Raw genomic sequence first — 18,966 nt, forward strand, 5'->3', positions numbered from 1 at the left:
TCACAACTGGGTTAGAGTTCATCAGTTAAAGTTGGTGTCAGTTCTCTTGGCCTTAAATAGGACTAATGTTAATAATATCAAATATGATCTCTCTCTGGGATTATAAATCTTGGAATATTTTGGGAGATGAGTGTGGTATAGCACTGATAGCTCCTTCACTTCCTCAGGGCAAATCTAACCATGCAAAGATTATTTCTTCAGCGATATTTCATATGTAGAGCACCCAACTGTTGTGCTGAGCTCTCAGGTCAATTTGGAGACTGAGGCTTACTATGAGACACATGAACCATTACTGGGAGGCCGGTCATTGTTATAGTTTGAGCTTTTTAGAGAAAAAAAATTGTATGTATTAATTGTTATATGGAATTTCCCTCAGCTTCAAGTATCAAAGTAGTCCCTTTACACTGCCAGCTTGCTTTATAACTCCTTTACTGCTGTCCTCCAGTCACTACTCCCACCCCCACCCCCCCCCCCCCCCCCCCCCCCCCCCCCCCCCCCCCCCCCCAAGCCACTTCAAAGTAGAAAGTCAGCCCTGCTTCTATTAAAATGCTTCACTCAAGTTCCCTGCCAGCAAACCAACCAGGAAACTTGCCTCTGAGTTTCCTCCTGTTGTGGAAATGAGTTATAGAGCAGTCCACATCTGGGCCAAACCATCTCCTATTTCCCTTCCCAGCTCCCATCTAAATATAAATTGCAAACAGGAAGAATAGACTGGCTAGGTTCACAAACAGTACTGACGTTCCTCTGACGAGTTTTGTTGGATATTTTTACAATTCAAATCCTCCCGCTTTCCTCACAAAGGTCCCGCTGAGAGTTTAACACTGCAGCAATGACACAGATAATTACACATTGATCAGCCTTCTTTTAAAAAGGGTTGTACTTTTACAGATCAGGGAGGGTTGTCCCATCACACAGACAACAAATAGAGACTTGTATTAATATAACATGCTTCTTAGAAACCTCAAAGCGCAACTGTTATTTTGGAAGCACAGCAGCAGCTGTTGTGTAGGCAAACGCGTAAACCATTTTGCACAAAGCAATTGGATATATGACCAACCATTTGTCTTTTGGTGGTAGAGTTTGGAGAGAGAATGCTGGCCCCTTTTTCTCTTCGGATAGTATTGTAGGATTTTCAACATCCACTTGAATTGGCATTAGGACCTTGTTTGATATTTTTTTTGTCAGTTGGACTGCGCCTCTGACAATGTAGCACTCACGTAGTTGCTTGCCCTTCCTACCTTCCTGTGAGCCTGAAGTTATGCAATCAGTTTAGCAATTAGCTGAGACCAGGGCCTAGAGGTATACTGTCAGTTCAGTGTTGCATAGCAGAAACAAGTTAGCTCTGAAGGATAAGTGATAATGTAACTAAAGAACCCAGCCTATTTATGAAACAGAATATAATGAAGTGCCATAGTGTGTGATGTGAGTTGGCAGAGGTAGGTACAAGTTGCCCCAAGGGACAGGGAGGTAAAGCAAGAGTATGTGATAGAGGTTAACTGGTTAACTTGCAGATATCTCCAGTTGCGGACACTGATTCCCTGTTCTGATTTAGGATTTAATCGCCAATAAGACAACAGGGTTACGAATGGCACTTTCCAAACCTCCAGTCCCACAAAGTTCAAACAGGAAAAGCTAGTGAGTCAGAGCTATTAAAACAAATGGAAGCAGAGTTCTTTTGGGGTTCATGGGTTAGTCTCTTGGACTTATTGGCAGTCGATGGACCTTAGTTTGGGGAATGCTGCATTAGAAAATCATTCTTTGGGGCAGCAAATGGAAATTACCAATGTAGAATCCAAGCCCAAAGTTCCTGAAATACACTGCAGGGTCATCAGCATATGGAAGAGAAACAGGTGACAAACATTCTGTTCAAGTCTTTTAGAACTCCCCCTAAAAACATACCTAGTCTCTTCTTAGAATTGCTGATTGACCTGTGCATTGCATTCACATTTTGAGCACACAATCTAGGATGATGTTTTAATTCAGTACAAGGGAACACTGCATTGTTGAGAAAGTTACCTTTCAGGGGCCCTGTCTGCTTGCTTGGATGGATGTAAAATATCCCCTGCTCTTTTAATTGTATCAGGAGAGTTCACCCAGTGTGGAGATTCTTCTTTCAATTAACATCTTCAAAAACAAATTGCCATGTCATTTATCTCATTTGCTGTTTGTGGGACCTTGCTGTGTGCAAATTGGCAGCTGTGTTTGTCTCCATATTAGCAGCGGCTACACTTCAGAGGTACTCCATTTGCTGTGAGTGCATTGAGACAATCTCAGGATGTGAATATTGCTATATAAATGCAAGTTCTGCCTTGAGTAGGTGTGGAGAGTGACAGATTTGACTGTCATTCCGAGGGAATTTTTTTTTTAGAGTGGAGCTGGCCAAATTATAAAGTCCACCATCGCTCGTCTGTAACTCCTTGAAATAAAAGTTATTTTTGCAATGAGGTCCCTTCCAAAATAGTTTTTCATGAGTGCTGGGGTGCAGTCGCAGTCAAGAGTGTGGGGGGAATCATTCCGCTCTTGTGATTAAGTAAACTGCTTTGAATTCTCCTGCTCTGATACTTGTTAAATCAATGCAACTTGTGTAATCTTACAAATTCCTCACACCTGATCAAGTGAGCAAGAAAATTAGAGCTCAGAATTTGAAAGTCAAGTGGCTGCATTCTTTTTTATTCTCACACCGTCCAACACCCTCCCACTGAGGTCAGCAGCATTAAATCAAACTGCATTTTTCCTTTCCCAGCCACTTTCTATAGCTAATTTTCCCTCAGTGTAAACATTCAGAGATTTGTGATAATACATTAATTCATGTTTCCAGTCCTTATCTGTCCCTGGGGAAATAGCCTGACAGTATGAAATGAACCCCACCTACACTGCACTCCTGCAGGCCACATCCCAGCTGCCAAAAATATGAGCCATCCTGCCCCACTACTGCTATACCCCATTATATTGAGAGAAATTTTGAGACTGGTATCAAAACCATTCTCCATACAGTGGGGGCACATTGTTAGTACAAGAAACAAGAGTATTGTTGCTGTCTATAGCTTACCCTGGAGTACAGGAGGTTTCTTCTCTCCAGGATGCAGCATTCCTTCCATTTCTAAAGTCCCTTGTGTGTATTTTTCAGAGCTTATAAAAGCAGCATTTTTTGCTGCCATAAATCATCACATGGCTGTTGATGAGTGCTGGTATTTACCAGTAATCCAGGCTCCCTCTGAAAAATACACCGCCAGGTGTGGTCTAAAGAAAATCTCATGGTGTCTTAACACATATCTCAGAAGTTCTTCAAAGCAATTTACATTTATAGTGATAGTCATGAATGTTGATATCTTTTGTAATTGTATAATGAATGTACCATTCATATAATGAATGCTGCATTAGGATTATTTTCCAGATGGGTTGTGCTCCCTTACTTTAACCAAAAGTCTGTTTACTGCTTGTGCTCTGCTTTCTCCTTGCCAATTGAGTGTGCAGGAAGTTACTGGCTGATTATAGTCAGTTGGCACTCAGATTCGTGTACATGTGGCAGATGTTGGCTATAAGATTATCTGGTAATTTCCTGCAGCAGGGGAAAGAACGAATACTTCCACTTCAAACTGGGTCCTTGTGAAAATTAGTGCAGATGAGGAGGGGAAACGAATGTTCCTGGAGGTTATAATTAACTTTATTGTAGTGCATACATGGAGCTGCAAATGCAAAACTCAAGCTCCCAGTCACCTGCATTACACCTGTTGTCATCAATTCACTGTCAGAAAAAAACATTGCCGCCCCAGCTTTTCATCTTCACCCCTCCATTCTTTCCAACTGTCACCCCATATCCAGCCATCTTTTCTCCACAGTCCTAGGTTGTGCTGCTCCAACCTGGCTCCATGCTCACCTTCATGCTTGTCTTTCTGCTCCTGCACATAACCACTGGTGTACCTCAAGGCTCTATTCTTGGCCCCCTCCTATTTCCCATCTATATGCTGCTCCTCGGTGACATCATCCGGTGTTAGTTTTCACGTGTACCCTGACGACACACAGCTCTATCTCACCATCACTTCTCCACTGTTGCCAAATTATCAGATTGCTTATCTGTCATCAGTACTGAAAAGTTTCCTCCAATTAAATATTAGGAAGATTGAGGCCATGGTTTTTGATCCCCACTCCAAAACCTGTTCCTGAGCTACTAACTCCAGCCCCCTCCCTGGCAACAGTCTGAGATTAAGCTAGTATTTGCAGCCTTGGAGTCACATTTGAACCTGGGTTGAGCTTCCAACCTCCTATTTGTGCCATCATTGAAACCACCTATTTCCACCTCTATAACATTGCCTGACTTCACCCTGCCTCAGCTTATCTGCTGCTGAAACGCTCATCTGCTGCTGAAATGCTCTAGACTCCGCTGTTCCAGTGCACTCCTGACTGGTCTGCAACATTCTACCCTCCATAACTTGTGGTTATCCAAAACTCTTGCCCATGTCTTAACTGGCATCAAGTCTCATTCTCCCATCACCTCTGTGCTCGCTGACCTACATTGGTGCCCAGTCAAGCAATGTCTTGATTTTAAAATTCTCATCTTTGTTTTCAAATCCCCCAATGGTCTTGTCCCTCCCTTCCTCAGTCATTTTCTCCAGCCCCACAGCCCTTCAGATATCTGCACCCCTCTTGTGCCTATCCAATTACAATTGTTGCATCATTGGACATGCCTTTAGTTGCCTAGGCCCCAAGCTCTGAATACCCTTGTTACATTTCTCTGCCTATCCACCTCACTTTCTCCTTAAGGACACTCCTTAAAACCTACATCATTCTCTAAGCTTTTGGTCATCTGACCTAATATCTTTTTATGTGCCTTGGTGTCTGTTTTCATTTCATAATATTCCTATGAAGCACCTTGCAACATATCAATACGTTAATGGCACTAAAATGTAAGTTGTTCAGAGTTCACTATAACCTGGGTTCTATGATGCCCACATCATTGTGCTCTAAAACTGATTCTGAGATAATCTGTTTCAGGAGACGATCTGTATTTGTACCCTTTCTGAAAGAGTTATCCCCTAGTCCCATTTGTGTTCTTTTAAAATTTTCTCTTTCAAATATTTAATCCCATCCCTTTTTTTTAAAAAAAACACATGATGGGCTCAGCTCCTGCTGCTGTTTTTAGTAAGGCAATGCAGGACTTTATTTCACTGGGCTTTACATGAATCACTGAACGATAATTGGTCTCAGTGTCATTGCCTGGAGAGGAGAAAATTAGCTAGAGCTGTGCAGCTTAAAAGTGAAATTAATAATACTTGAAATAAAAATGGAAACTTTGTGCAGTCTCCTTCAGGCTCAGGTGATGCCAGGAGCCAATGCCTGTCAAGGGGCCTAGGCTGAGTTCAGCTGTCTTTTTGTGTTGGAAAGTGTTTTGGGGGTAGAGGAGGGTGACAAGAGTGAGAGTAGGATCAGGATTGAATGGTGAAGCCTTTGGTAAGTACCCTGCCAACATTTACTACCTAAGTTCACACAATAGCTAGTTAATGTCCATGGAACCATATCCCAGCAAGGGTCAGTGCATTGAGTAGAGAAATTAGGCAGGGGGGTGGCGGGGGGGAGAAGGGAATTTGAAGCTTGAGCACTTTCTTCCCTTCAGGTTTGGAAAATAATTCAATGTTTCATTGTGTTTATTTCAGACAAAGAAAGCCTGATTACAGACAGCGGCAAGCTGCACACACTTGACATCCTCCTGACACGCCTAAAAACCCAGGGTCATCGTGTGCTCATTTACTCCCAGATGACACGCATGATCGATCTGCTGGAGGTAAGGAGTGATCTGATTCTTAATGGATAAAAAGTTACTGTTCAAAGTGCAAAAAGAAATACTCACCAGAACTATGATAGAAATGATGCCTGGGTTTTAATTTGGTTGACTGTACCTTTAAAACTAATTGTGCAGAGAGAGCCACCAAATCCAGTGTTGTACTTTTGTTATAATTTCTCTGGCTACAGCATTCACTGTGAGCCTCATGATTTTCAAATAGTACTGACTTTTGAATTGTTACAGCTTGTTTTTAGGTGACAATTCCTTTTTCAATTTGAGTGGCTCTTTTTCCAAATTCTACAGTTTAAAACAGCAAGTTGAGAGCTGGGATTTTATAGTTTAAAACAGCAAGAGGAGAGCCAGGAGTTTCACAGTTTAAAACAGTGAGAGGAGAGCCGGGAGTTTTGCAGTTTGAAACAGCAAGAGGAGAGCCAGGAACACACGGAGAGCGGACCTGCGTGAGAAGCGCTGCGGCTGCCGGAGATAAAAACTGGCAGCAGAGAGCGGTTTCTACCCATCGGGGCCGAAGTGTAACGTCACAGGAAAACAGGTAGATGACTGGTGGGTATCTCTTCTGTGTTTCTTTTGATTGGCCAAGTGGTTTAAATCAGGAGACATTACAGCTGAAGAGTACAGTTAAGAAATTCACTGTTAAAATATTTAACTTCCAAATTAATTAAATAGAATAAAGATGGCTGGGCAGGTGATATGTTGCAGCTGTAGCATGTGGGAACAGGTAGATGCTGGTGCGATCCATGGTGCCCACATCTGCAGCAAGTGTTGGCTGCTCAAGGAACTTCGGCTCAGAGTTGATGAGCTGGAGTCCGAGCTGTGGACACTGACAATTCAGGCAGGGGGTAGAATTACCTGGACGCTCTGTTTCAGGAGGCAGTCACACCCCTGAGATTAATTACATCAAATTTGGTCCATGGTCAGGGACAGGAGGGCGTGACTGTGAGTGAGGCAGATAAGGGGATCCAGAATTTAGCTTTGGAGGAGCCTCAGCCGCTGCCCTTGTCCGGTAGATACGAGGTTCTTGCTTCCGGTGTGGACGAGGGCAAGACTGCAGGGAGGATGAGCGAACTGACCACAGCACCATGGTACAGAGTGCCATTCAAGTTGGGGGAGAAAAGAGAAATGTAATAGGGGATTTCATAGTTAGGGAATAGATACTGTTCTCTGCAGCAAAGACAGAGTCTCAAAGGCTGTGTTGCTTACTTGGTGCCAAGGTTAAGGACGTCTCTTCTGGGCTGGAGAGGAATTTGGAATGGGAGGGAAAGGATCCACTTGTCATGATCCACTTGTCATGATCCACTTGTCATGATCCACTTGTCATGATCCACTTGTCATGATCCACAGGTACCTGTGATATAGGTAGGATTAGGAAAGAGGTTCTGCTGAGGGACTACGAGCAGCTTGGAGCTAAATCAAAAAGCAGAACCACAAAGGTAATAATCTCCGGGTTACCACCTGAGCCTCATGCAAATTGGCATAGGGTAAATAAAATTAGAGAGTTAAGTGTGTGGCTCAAAGATTGGTGTGGGAGAAATGGGTTCCGATTCATGGGGCACTGGCAGTAGTACTGGAGAAGGAGAGAGCTGTTCCATTGGGACGGTCTTCATTTGAACCATTTTGGACCAGTGTCCTGACGAATCGTATAACTAGGATTGTAGATAGGACTTTAAACTAATTAGTGGGGGGAGGGTTCAATTGAAGAGAAGTTTTAAAAAATCAAAAAGAAACAAGAGAGCAGAGGTGCAGGGTTGTGAAGAGGTGAACAATAATCAAGGTGTGACAGGAAGGGGCAGAAAATATAAGCAGAAGAGAGCAGCAGAAATTACAACCAGAATGAGTAATAATGGTAAAAAGCCGAAGCTTAAGGCTCTTTATCTGAATGTGCACAGCATTTGTAACAAGGTAGATGAGTTGATGACACAAATAGAAATAAATGGAAATGACTTGATAGCTATTAGACATGGCTGCAAGGTGAGCAAGACTGGGAACTTAATATTCAAGGGTATTCAACATTCCGGAAAAATAGGCAAAAAGGAAAAGGAGGTGGGGTAGCTTTGTTAATAAAAGAACGTTATCAGTGCAATGATGAGTAGTGATATAGGTGCCATAGATCGTGACGTGGAACCAGTGTGGGTAGAAATAAAGAAAAGCGAGATGCAGAAGTCATGGTGGGGAGTTGTCTATCGGCCCCCGAAGAGTTTCCTCACTGTAGGACAAAGTATAAATCGGGAAATAATGGAGGCGTCTAAGAAGGGCACTATAATTGTCATGGGTGATTTTAATCCACATATTGACTGGAAAAATCAGATTGGCAGGGGTAACATGGAAGACAAGTTTGTTGAGTACATCAGGGATTGTTTCTTAGAGCAATATGTTGCAGAACCCATCTGGGAACAGGCTATTTTAGGCCTAGTAATGTGTAATGAGGTAGGATTAATAAGAGATCTCGTAGTTAAGGATCCTGTAGGTGGTAACGATCACAACATGGTAGAATTTCAAATTCAGTTTGAGGGTGAGCAACTCAGGTCTCAAACCAGTGTCCTCAACCTAAATAAGGGCAATTACAAAGGTATGAAGAAAGAATCTAAAGTGGGCTGGGAAAATAGTCTAAGGGGAAGGCCAATGAATGAGCAGGGGCAGACATTTAAGCAGGTATTTCATAACGCTCAGCAAAAATTTGTCCTGGTCAAAAAGGAGGACTCGATGAGAAGGATGATCCGGCCGTGGTTAACAAAGGCGGTCAAGGAGAGTATCCAGTCAAAAACTAAGGCATACAAAGTGGCAAAAACTAGTGATAGGCCAGAGGATTGGGAATTTTTTAGGAACCAGCAGCAGATGAACAAAAAGCTAATCAAGAGGGAGAAAATTGATTATGAAAGTAAATTGGCAAGAAATGTAAAAACAAACAGCAAGAGCTTCAATGGTTATATAAAAAGAAAGAGAGTGGCTAAAGTGAGCTTGGCACCTTTGGAGTATGCACTGGAGAATTGATAACGAAGAACAGGGAAATGGCAGATAATTTAAACCAATATTTTGCATCCATCTTCAAGCTGGAGGATAATATAAACATTCCAAAGATATCAAATAAGCAAGGACCTAATGGAAGGAAAGATCTTGTAACAGTCTCTTATCACAAGGGACAAAATATTTGATGAATGAATGGAAGTAAAGGCAGACAAGTTACATAGAAACTAGGAGCAGGAGTAGGCCATTCATTATGATCATGGCTAATCATCCAACTCAATAGCCTGCTCCTGCTTTTTCCCCATACCCTTTGATCCCTTTCGCCCCAAGAACTATATCTAACTCCTTCTTGAAAACATACAATGTTTTGGTCTCAACTACTTTCTGCGGTAACAAATTCCTCAGGCTCGCCAGTCTGAGTGAAGAAATTGCTCCTCTCAGTTCTAAATGGTCTACCCCATATCCTCAGACTGTAACCTCTGGTTCTGGACTCCCCAACCATCGGGAACATCCTTCCTGCATCTACCCTGTCTAGTCCTGTTAGAATATTATAGGTTTCTATGAGATCCTCCCCCACTCATTCTCCTGAACTCCAGCGATTATAATCCTAATCGACTCAATCTCTCCTCATATGTCAGCCCCGCTATCCCAGGAATCAGTCAGGTAAACCTTCGCTGCATTCCCTCTATAGCAATTACATCCTTCCTCAGATAAGGAGACCAAAATAGACACACAGTATTCCAGGTGTTGTCTCACCAAGGCCCTGTACAATTACAAGACATCCCTGCTCCTTTACTCGAATCCTCTGGCTATGAAGGCTGACATACCATTTGCCGCCTTCACCGCCTGCTGCACCTCCATACTTACCTTCAGCGACTGGTAACGAGGACACCCAGGTCTCGTTGCACATTCCCCTCTCTCAATTTATAGCCATTCAGATAATAATCTGTCTTCCTGTTTTTGCTACCAAAATGGATAACCTCACATTTATCCACATTATACTCCATTTGCCATGCATTTGCCCATTCACTCAGCTTGTCCAAATCACATTGAAGCATCTCTGCATCTTCCTCACAGCTCATCCTCCCACCCAGCTTTGTGTCATCTGCAAATTTGGAGATATTACATTTAGTTCTCTCATCTAAATCATTAATATATATTGTGAATAGCTGGGGTCCAGCACTGATCCCTCTAGTACCCCACTAGCCACTGCCTGCCATTCGGAAAAAGACCCATTTATTCCTACTCTTTATTTCCTGTCTGCCAACCAATTTTCTATCCATTTCAATACACTACCCCCAATACCATGCACTTGAATTTTACATGCTAATTTCTTATGTGGGACTTTGTCGAAAGTTTTCTGAAAGTCCAAATAAACCACATCCACTGGCTCCCCCTCATCAACTCTACTCGTTACACCCTCAAAATTCCAGTAGATTTGTCAAGCATGATTTCCCTTTCGTAAATCCATGATGACTCTGTCCGATTCTGCTACTGTTTTCCAAGTACTCAGCTGTTGAATCTTTTATATTGGACTCTAGAATTTTCCCCACTACCGACGTCAGGCTGACTGATCTATAATTCTCCGTTTTCTCTCTACCTCCCTTTTTAAATAGTGGGGTTACATTAGTTACCCTCCAATCTGTAGGAACTGTTCCAGAGCCCACAGAATCTTGAAAGATGACCACCAATACATCCACTATTTCTAGAGCCACTTCCTTAAGTACCCTGGGATGTAGATTATCAGGCCCTGGGGATTTATTGGCATTCAATCCCAACAATTTTCCTAACACCATTTCCCTACTAATACTGATTTCTTTCAGTGCCTCCCTCTCACTAAACCCTGTGTTCCCCAACATTTCTGGTGTGTTATTTGTGTCCTTCTTTGTGAAGACAGAACCAAAGTATGTATTTAGTTGGTCAGCTATTTCTTTGTTCCCCATTACAAATTCCCCTGTTTCTGACTGTAAGGGACCTACCTACATTTGCCTTCACCAATCTTTTTCTCTTCACATACCTATAGAAACTTTTACAGTCAGTTTTTATGTTCCCCGCAAGCTTACTCTCATACTCTATTTTCCCCTTCTTAATCAATCCCTTGGTCCCACTTTGCTGAATTCTAAAGTGCTCCCAATCCTCTGGTCTGTTGTTTTTTTCTGGCCAATTTGTATGCCTCTTCCTTGGATCTAATACCATCTCTAATTTCCCTTGTAAGCCATGGTTTGGCCACCTTTCCTGTTTTACTTTTGCGCCAGACAGGAATAAACAATTGTTGCAGTTCACCCATGCGCTTTTTGAATGTTTGCCATTGCCTATCCACCGTCGTCCCTTTAAATAACATTTCCCAATCCATCATAGCCAACTCGTGCCTCATACCATCGTTGTTTCCTTTTTAAGATTCAGGACCCAAGTCTCAGAATCAACTACGTCACTCTCCATCTTGATGAAGAATTCTATCATATTATGGTCGCTCATCCCCAAGGGACCTCGCACAATTAGATTGCCAGTTATTCCTTTCTCATTATACAATACCCAGTCTAGGATGGCTTGTTCTTTAGCTGGTTCCTCAACATACTGGTCCAGTAAACCATCCTGTATACATTCCAGGAATTCCTCCTCTACGGTATTGTTACTGATTTGACTTGCCCAATCTATATGCAGATTAAAGTCACCCATAATTACAGAAGTTCATTTATTGCATGTGTCTCTAATTTCCTGTTTAATGCCATTCCCAACATCACCACTACAGTTTGGGGTCTATATACAACCCCCACTAATGTTTTTTGCCCATTAGTGTTTCTCAGCTTTACCCATACAGATTCCACATCATCGAAGTTAATACCTTTCCTCACTATTGTGTTAATTTCCTCTTTAACCAGCAATGCAACTCCACCGCCTTTTCGTTTTTTGCCTGTCCTTCCTAAACACTGAATACCCCTGGATGTTCAGTTCCCATCCTTGGTCACCCTGCAACCATGTCTCCGTAATCCCGATTATATCATACCTGTTTACATCTATTTGCGCGGTTAATTCATCCACTTCATGCGAATGCTCCTCGTGTTAAGGCACAAAGCCTTAAGGCTTGTCTTTTTAACATTACTTGTCCCGTTCCCACTATTTTTCGCTAAGGCCCTGTTTGATTCTTGCCCTTGATTTCTCTGCCTATCACTTTTCTTATTCCCCTTTCTGTCTTTTGTTCTTGTCCTTGATTCCTCCTCCTCTGACTCCTTGCATAGGTTCCCGTCCCCTTGCCATTTTAGTTTAAACCCTTCCCAACCACTCTAGCAAATACTCCCCCTAGGACATCAGTCCCAGTCCTGCCCAGGTGGTTTAAATGGAGAGAGACTCCAAAAAAGTGCAGCACCGAGGGATTTGGGTGTTCTTGTGCATGAAACACAAGAAGTTAACATGCAGTTGCAGCAAGTAATTAAGGAGGCAAATGGAATTTTGGTTTGTATTGCTAGGGGGTTGGAGTTTAAAAATAGGGAAGTCTTGTTACAACGGTACAGGGTGTTGATAAGGCCGCACCTGGAGTACTGTGTACAGTTTTGGCCCCCGTATTTATGAAAGGATATACTGGCATTGGAGGCTGTTCAAAAGAGATTCACTTGACTGATTCCTGGGATGAAGGAGTTGACTTACCAAGAACAGCTAACCACGTTAGGCCTTTATTCATTGGCGTTTAGAAGAATATGGAGTGATCTTATTGAAACGTACAAGATTCTGAGGGGGCTTGACAGGGTAGATGTTGAGATGTTTCCACTAGTGGGGGAGTCTTGAACTAGGAGACATAGTTACAGAATAAGGGGAGACTCACTTAAAACTGAGGTGTGAAGGTATTTCTTCTCTGAGAATAGTGAATGCCTGGAATTCTCTACCCCAGAGAGCTGTGGAGGCTAGATCACTGAAAGCATTTGAAGAGGAGGTAAATAGATTTTTGAAATATCGGGGAGTAGAGGGTTATGAGGAGCTGGCACAAGAGATGAGTTGAGGCCTGGGGCAGATCAGCCACGATCTTCTTGAATGGTGGGGCAGGCTTAAGGAGCCGAATTCGCTACATCTACTCCTATTTCTTATGTTCTTACGTAAATCCTAGTAATTTTCTCTGGGCCATTATAAAAACAAAACAATTCTAGGCAGAATAATGAATTGATTGTTGGAAAATCTCAGTTCACAATTCTGAGATAGGTTCATCTGCCTGAAAGAAAAGAGAAATGCTGTGTGCATAAGAATATTATCTCCAGAAGGCTTAGTTCTTACATGCCAGCTTGCATAACTTCATCACAGAGTGTGTTCTCTGCTCAAAGCAAGCTGGCACTCTGCTCAAACATGGGCTGGTGTCAGGGTCTGTATCTCACACCAGGATCTCCACTTCTAGGAACTGAACTCCACACCTCTCCCTCGTCCCTTCTCTCTTTCCTGCATTCTTATTCACAGGGACACAGTCAGCTCAGTGATGACCTTTACTTAGGAAAAGTCATTAATTACAGTTTGGTGATCAGATCAAGACAGCTTTAGGCTTTTTGACTTCTGAGTGTTCACTGATGACAGTAGACAACAGATCAGTCTAGATGGATTCTCAACACCTCAAGCCCCAGAATATAGGGACCTTCTCCACTATCAGGAGAGCCAAGGCCATGAGAGATGGAGAGGTATGATCTATCAATCAGCGCTATAAAGAAGCATCCTAAAGGGACTGATGACACTTTCCTTAGTTTGGGCTATATGTTTCCACATGGGATGGCTGGGGGATAGAAAGCAAAGTGTGGGAGTAAAAGGGATCCTTTCGAATATGGTGGGATGTTGGCATGATGTGCCTTATGGATCTATGTTGCAAGTTCTTTTTTTCACTTATTTATGGTTTGGACAGAAGCACAATAGGAATGAGATGGAGGTTTGCTGCTGATAAGTTAGGGGACGTAGGAAACTCAGGAGAATGTGGGAGATCACAGCTGGATGTAGGCTAGGGTAGAGAGCATAAAAGAGGCATTTACAGTTCAATGCAGAGAGTTGTGAAGTATATTTTCCAACAAAGATCAAAGAAAAAGAACTTACTTAAATCAGTAATATCCTTAGAGTGGGAACAAAGATTGAGGACAGAAAAATAGATTTTTAACGATCGGAGAAGTGCTGGCTTAGAAGCTGAATAAAAAGAAAAGCTTGCATCTATACAGTACTTTTCATGGCCGCTGGACATATTCCCTTTTTTAAGCCAATTAAGTATTTTGAAATGTAGTCATTATTGTAATGTAGGAAAGACGGCAGCCAGTATGCACACAGCAAATCTGATAATGACCAGATAATCTGTTTTATAAACTGGAACTTTGTGACTCAGAGGCAAGAATGCTACCAACTGAGCCATGGGTCTGGGATTCTGGATTTTATTACATAGGGACCATACTGCAGTATTGTGCTGGGACTTCATTGCCAACGCTTCTGTTCTTGGAGTTAGTAATGAAATTTCAATTGGGTGAAATGTAATGTGAAATGCAATACTGTATCAATGTGAACTGTGGTAAAACACCTAACAGATGATCAATTCTGTCCTTTGAAATAGATGTGTTGCATCCATGGAGTGTGTTTTAAGCTGTAAAACATGGGTGAAGTATAGCTGGGTACAAGTGATGACTGGGGAGAAGAATTGCAGGACTCTTGTGTCACACAAGAAACGGGATATAGTTTATGATAATGCAATCCCAGTACTGAGCATGTATCAGAAAGTCTGGCAAGGGGGACAGCAGATCTTGTAGGATTTTCTGGATGGTGAATCCTATGTGGCCTCTTAGCCCCTGTGAATTTCTGATTTCTGAAGCTCTACATTGAATTGTGCAATTGTAACATCTACTCTTTATTGTCCTAGGCAAGCTTTGTTCTGATCCAGTGTTAATACAGCACTGTCCTGCAGTGCATGCTGTAGCCAGGTGGTACATTTAACTCTGCTTGGAGTGCACTACTGTTTTATATCATTTCATTGTCCATCCCTGTGCAGGCCTACCAATGAGCTGCTGCACATTCATACAAGATTATTGTGCGTGCTGACAATAAGGAAAACAGTACCATGGAAGATACTTCATGTGTGGTTAGATACCCCCGGACGACTTCCAGGATATTCGTTGATTAGGCAGTACATAAATGAGTGACACTCCAAATAGTGCAGTGATGCTCTTCTACTTAATTGCTTGAACCACAAGATTTCTCCGTTTTTTCCTGATTGATGGAACCTGGTATATCTGACTGTCACCGACCCACCTGAATCATGTGTCTGTCACAAGATTCCTCCTCTATGTGACATGCAGCTGAGTATCAGATAGTAGAAAAATATAGTTGTTAAGTGTGCTTCAGAATCAGTAACCTGTCTGTCTTTCTCCTGACTTTCCCGCCCTGCCATTGTGTCTCACTCTGCCTTTGTCTCACCCCATGTTTCCCCACCATTCCTCTGTCGGGTTCCCAACCCTGTTGCTTATGTCCAGAATAGACGAATTGTCACCAGTGTATTGCTGCTGGCAACTTAGGAGAAACGGTCCTTGTAATTACAGTTCAGCTGTCGCAGTATCCTGGCTGTCATAGTTTGCAACCAAACTGCGTTATATGTGTGCTGCTGTCCCTTTTACTATTCAGAAACACTGGTTCCTTACTGGTTGTGAGGAAAGCAGCATTTGAGAGTCCTGAGAAAGCAACTGTAGGGGTGGGGAGAAGAGGGAGAAAGACAAACTGGGAAAGAAAATTTGTCAGTATGTGATAATGCGCTATTGTACAACCTGTTTGGTTCTGTGAATCATGTAGCTTAGGTGCTGCTCTTTGAGGACTGAGCCTCACCTTCCTGAGGCTGGGCTTCTGCAGTAGTGTGTGGGAATGAGCGTTTGGAATTAGATTTGTTTTTTTAATATAGTAGCTTACTGTGTATTGTAAAAAAATCAATTGTATGAAAACTAAAGCTATTTGTTACAGAATTACAGAGAATATGTGACACAAACAGGCCATGCTAGCACTTATGTATCATTTGTGCTCCCCCCCATCTTCCTCATCTAACGCTTAGCAGCGTAACCTTCCACCCGCTTCTCCCTCATAGGCATATCTAGTTTCTCATTATGTGCACCTGTTCTATTCCACTCAACTACTATCTGCATAACAAGTTTCATATTATTAACACTTTCTGAATAAAGACGTTTTTTCTGAATTCCCTATTGGATTTCTTGATGACTCTTATATTTACAGTTTCTAGTTTTGCCTCAAGTGAAACACTATCTACTCCATCAAAACATTTTGTAGTTTTAAAGATTTCTATTAGGTCACCCCTCCACTTTCTGGAAAGAGACCTAGCCTGTTCATCCTTTCTTTTGATAGGTATACTCATGTTTTACCATCCTTGTAAAACTTCTTTGCACTTCTCCAGTGCTTCTGTATCCTCTTCATAATAGGGCAACCAGAACTCCCAAGTGTTCTCTAACCAAGATTCATTACAAGATTAGCCTAACTTCTCTGTTTCAATTGTATCCCTCAAGAAATAAACCTTTGTGTTTTGATTTGCTTTTTAAAATGGCCATATTAACCCTTGTCACTACTTGGTGATTTATGTATTTGTACTCCAGTTCTCATTGCTCTCCTATGCCATTTGGATTACCTGAACCCCTTAATTTTCTTAAAGCCTACTACTTCAGTTAACTCTGTGGAAATTCATTTGCTAATTAAATGCTCATTCTTAAAGGTTTTTAAAAAAAATCTTGTAATTTGTTTCAGTTCTCCTCAATATTGACGGTGGCCCCCCCCCCCCCCAAATTTGGTGTCACTTGCAAATTTAGAAATTATGTTTTTGATTCCAGAGCCTAAATCATTAATATAAATTATGAAAAGTTGTGGTCCTGGCACTGATCCCTTTGAGACCTCACTATTCACTTTCTGTTATGCTGAATTGCGATCCCTTACCCCTAGTCTGTGCTTTGTTTTGCAGCCAGCTAACTATCCATTCTGCTACTTGTCCACTTACTCTATGTGCTCTGATCTTATTCATTTGTTTATTATATGGTACCATTTGGAGGCCTTTTGGATATTAGGTACCTGTATATTACTTCTACTGCATTACTCTTATGTACAATCTGTTACCTCTTCAAGTAATTCAGCAAGTAAGACTTTCCAGATGCTTTTCTATTTTCTCTTTCGTACAGGTTCTATTATTCTTGCTTCAAGCGATATTAAGCGACTGGTCTATAATTTCCTGGATATTGTTGATATCCCTCTTAATGCTAGCTATCTGCCAGTCCTCTGGCACTACATCCTTTTCTAATGGATATTAAGTACATGTTATCTCCTCCCCAGATTCTTCTAAAATGTATGGATGCAATCCATCCAGACCAAGGGTTTTATAATCTGTGTTTGAGTTTATTTGATGCTTCTCATTTTAAATGCAGTTTCATCGCCTCTAATCTCATCTCCCAGTGTCATTTTCACCTGACCTGTCTTCCTGGTAAATGCAGAAGCAAAATAGTTAATTAATATTTCTACCATTTCACTATCAATTTTATCCTCTGGCCCTATTCCCAAACTGACATTTCTTTACAAAAGTAAAATACTGCTGATGATGGAAATCTGAAATTTTAAAAAATGCTGGAAATACTCAACAGGTCAGGCAGCATCTTTGGAAAGAAACTGTGTTAACGTTTCAGGCTGAAATGTCTATTAGACCTTTCTGATGAAAGGTCATTGCAACCTGAAACGTTAAATCTGTTCTTCTGACTTTATTTGCCTGTATAATATTTTGCTACTAGCAGAGACATTTGCGTTATTGTTCCTCTTTGCCTTTCTAATTTTTGCTTTGACTGCTCTTCTAATCTCTTCATATTTTCCCTTGTCATGTTCTTCCCTGCTATCCGTTACTTAATTGCCTCTTTCCATGTCCTCATTTCTTCGCTTGTATCTTTATTCATTCCTAGGGTCTCCTTGCTTTTTTTGTCTATTAAGCAGAATATATTTTTTCTAGAGTGAACAGTTTTAAATGTTTCCTATTGCTATTCTACATCAGTGTTTACCATTATTGTTGTCCATTTTATTTTTCCAAATTCTGTTCTTAACCCCCCAAAATCAACTTTTCTTCAATTTCTCACCCTTGTCTTAGTTTAAATTCTTTGTTATGCTTATGTCCTTAATTATTATCTTAAAAATATATTGTGATAACTATTGCAAGATGTTCCCCTGCTTTTACCTCTCTTCCCCACTGTTTTATTCCCCATTCCAAGATCCGGTAGCAAATCCTCCCTCCCTTTTGGGCTCCATGCATATTTGGTGAGAAAGGAGCCCAGTATATACATTGGCCTGTAACTTCTGCACTCCCCAGCATCGGATTTGGGAGATAACCCAAAGATGCGCTGGGAATCCCTCTGGCAAGCTCCCAGGCAAGCGCTTGCATGGCAATTGCCCAGAAGTGCTAACTTCCTCTTTACAGCAAGTGCTGTAAATTTACAACAAGTGTTGTAAAAAAAAAGAGGGCATGGCCTCCTTGAATACACTGGATCTAGACTTGTCTGGGGCCTGCGAGGATTCTTTTGATGCAGGCCCCAAATAACTCTGGTGAACAGAAGTGGCAAAGCAATTTTCAAGACAAGATAACTCTGCATTTATTTCTTCTAATTTCTGCAGGCCAGCACTTTCCGACGCTAGTCAGAGGTTATGGCCCATTGTAGGAGCTCCATTCTCTCATCCCCTTTACTGACCTCTTCTGTCCAATTAATTTTGGAGATCACTTTTTTTTACTCATTTCCCCCAATTGGTTCACAATTTCTTCCTCTATAAGGTAAGAAGTAGGAGGTGGTGTCGGCCAATCAGCTCATTGAGCCTGCTCTGCCATTCATTAAACTCATGGCTAATCTGATTGTGGCCTTAATTCCACTTTCTTTCCTGTACCACACAATCCTTGATTTCCTTGTAGATCAAAAAGCTGTCTAACACAGCCTTGAGTATATTCCATGACCCAGTCTCCACTGCTCTCTGAGGTAAAAAACTCCAAAGACCAACAACCCCGAGAAGAAATTGCTCCACATCTCAGTGTTAAATGGGAAACCTCTTAATTTTAAACTATTTCTCCTAGTTCTAAATTTTCCCAGGAGGGGAAATATCCTCTCAACATCTACCCTGTCAAGCCCCCTCAGAAGTTTATATGTCTCAATAAGATCACCTCCCATTCTTCTAAACTCCAATGAGTATAGGCCCAACCTGCT

General features: G+C 41.8%; 1 protein-coding gene across 3 annotated transcripts in view; it reads left to right on the forward strand.

Moving 5' to 3' along the window:
• The window catches only part of ino80 (INO80 complex ATPase subunit), a 200,588-nt gene that overhangs the window by 126,863 nt on the left and 54,759 nt on the right, over positions 1 to 18,966 (forward strand). For all 3 annotated transcript variants that reach the window (XM_041214654.1, XM_041214655.1, XM_041214656.1), the window contains one exon: positions 5,652 to 5,779. In XM_041214654.1, the coding sequence (XP_041070588.1) occupies positions 5,652 to 5,779 (128 nt within the window). The remainder of the gene's footprint in view (positions 1 to 5,651; positions 5,780 to 18,966) is intronic.

The sequence above is a fragment of the Carcharodon carcharias genome, chromosome 20, assembly GCF_017639515.1.
Source record: "Carcharodon carcharias isolate sCarCar2 chromosome 20, sCarCar2.pri, whole genome shotgun sequence".
In the NCBI taxonomy this organism is placed as follows: Eukaryota; Metazoa; Chordata; class Chondrichthyes; order Lamniformes; family Lamnidae; genus Carcharodon; species Carcharodon carcharias.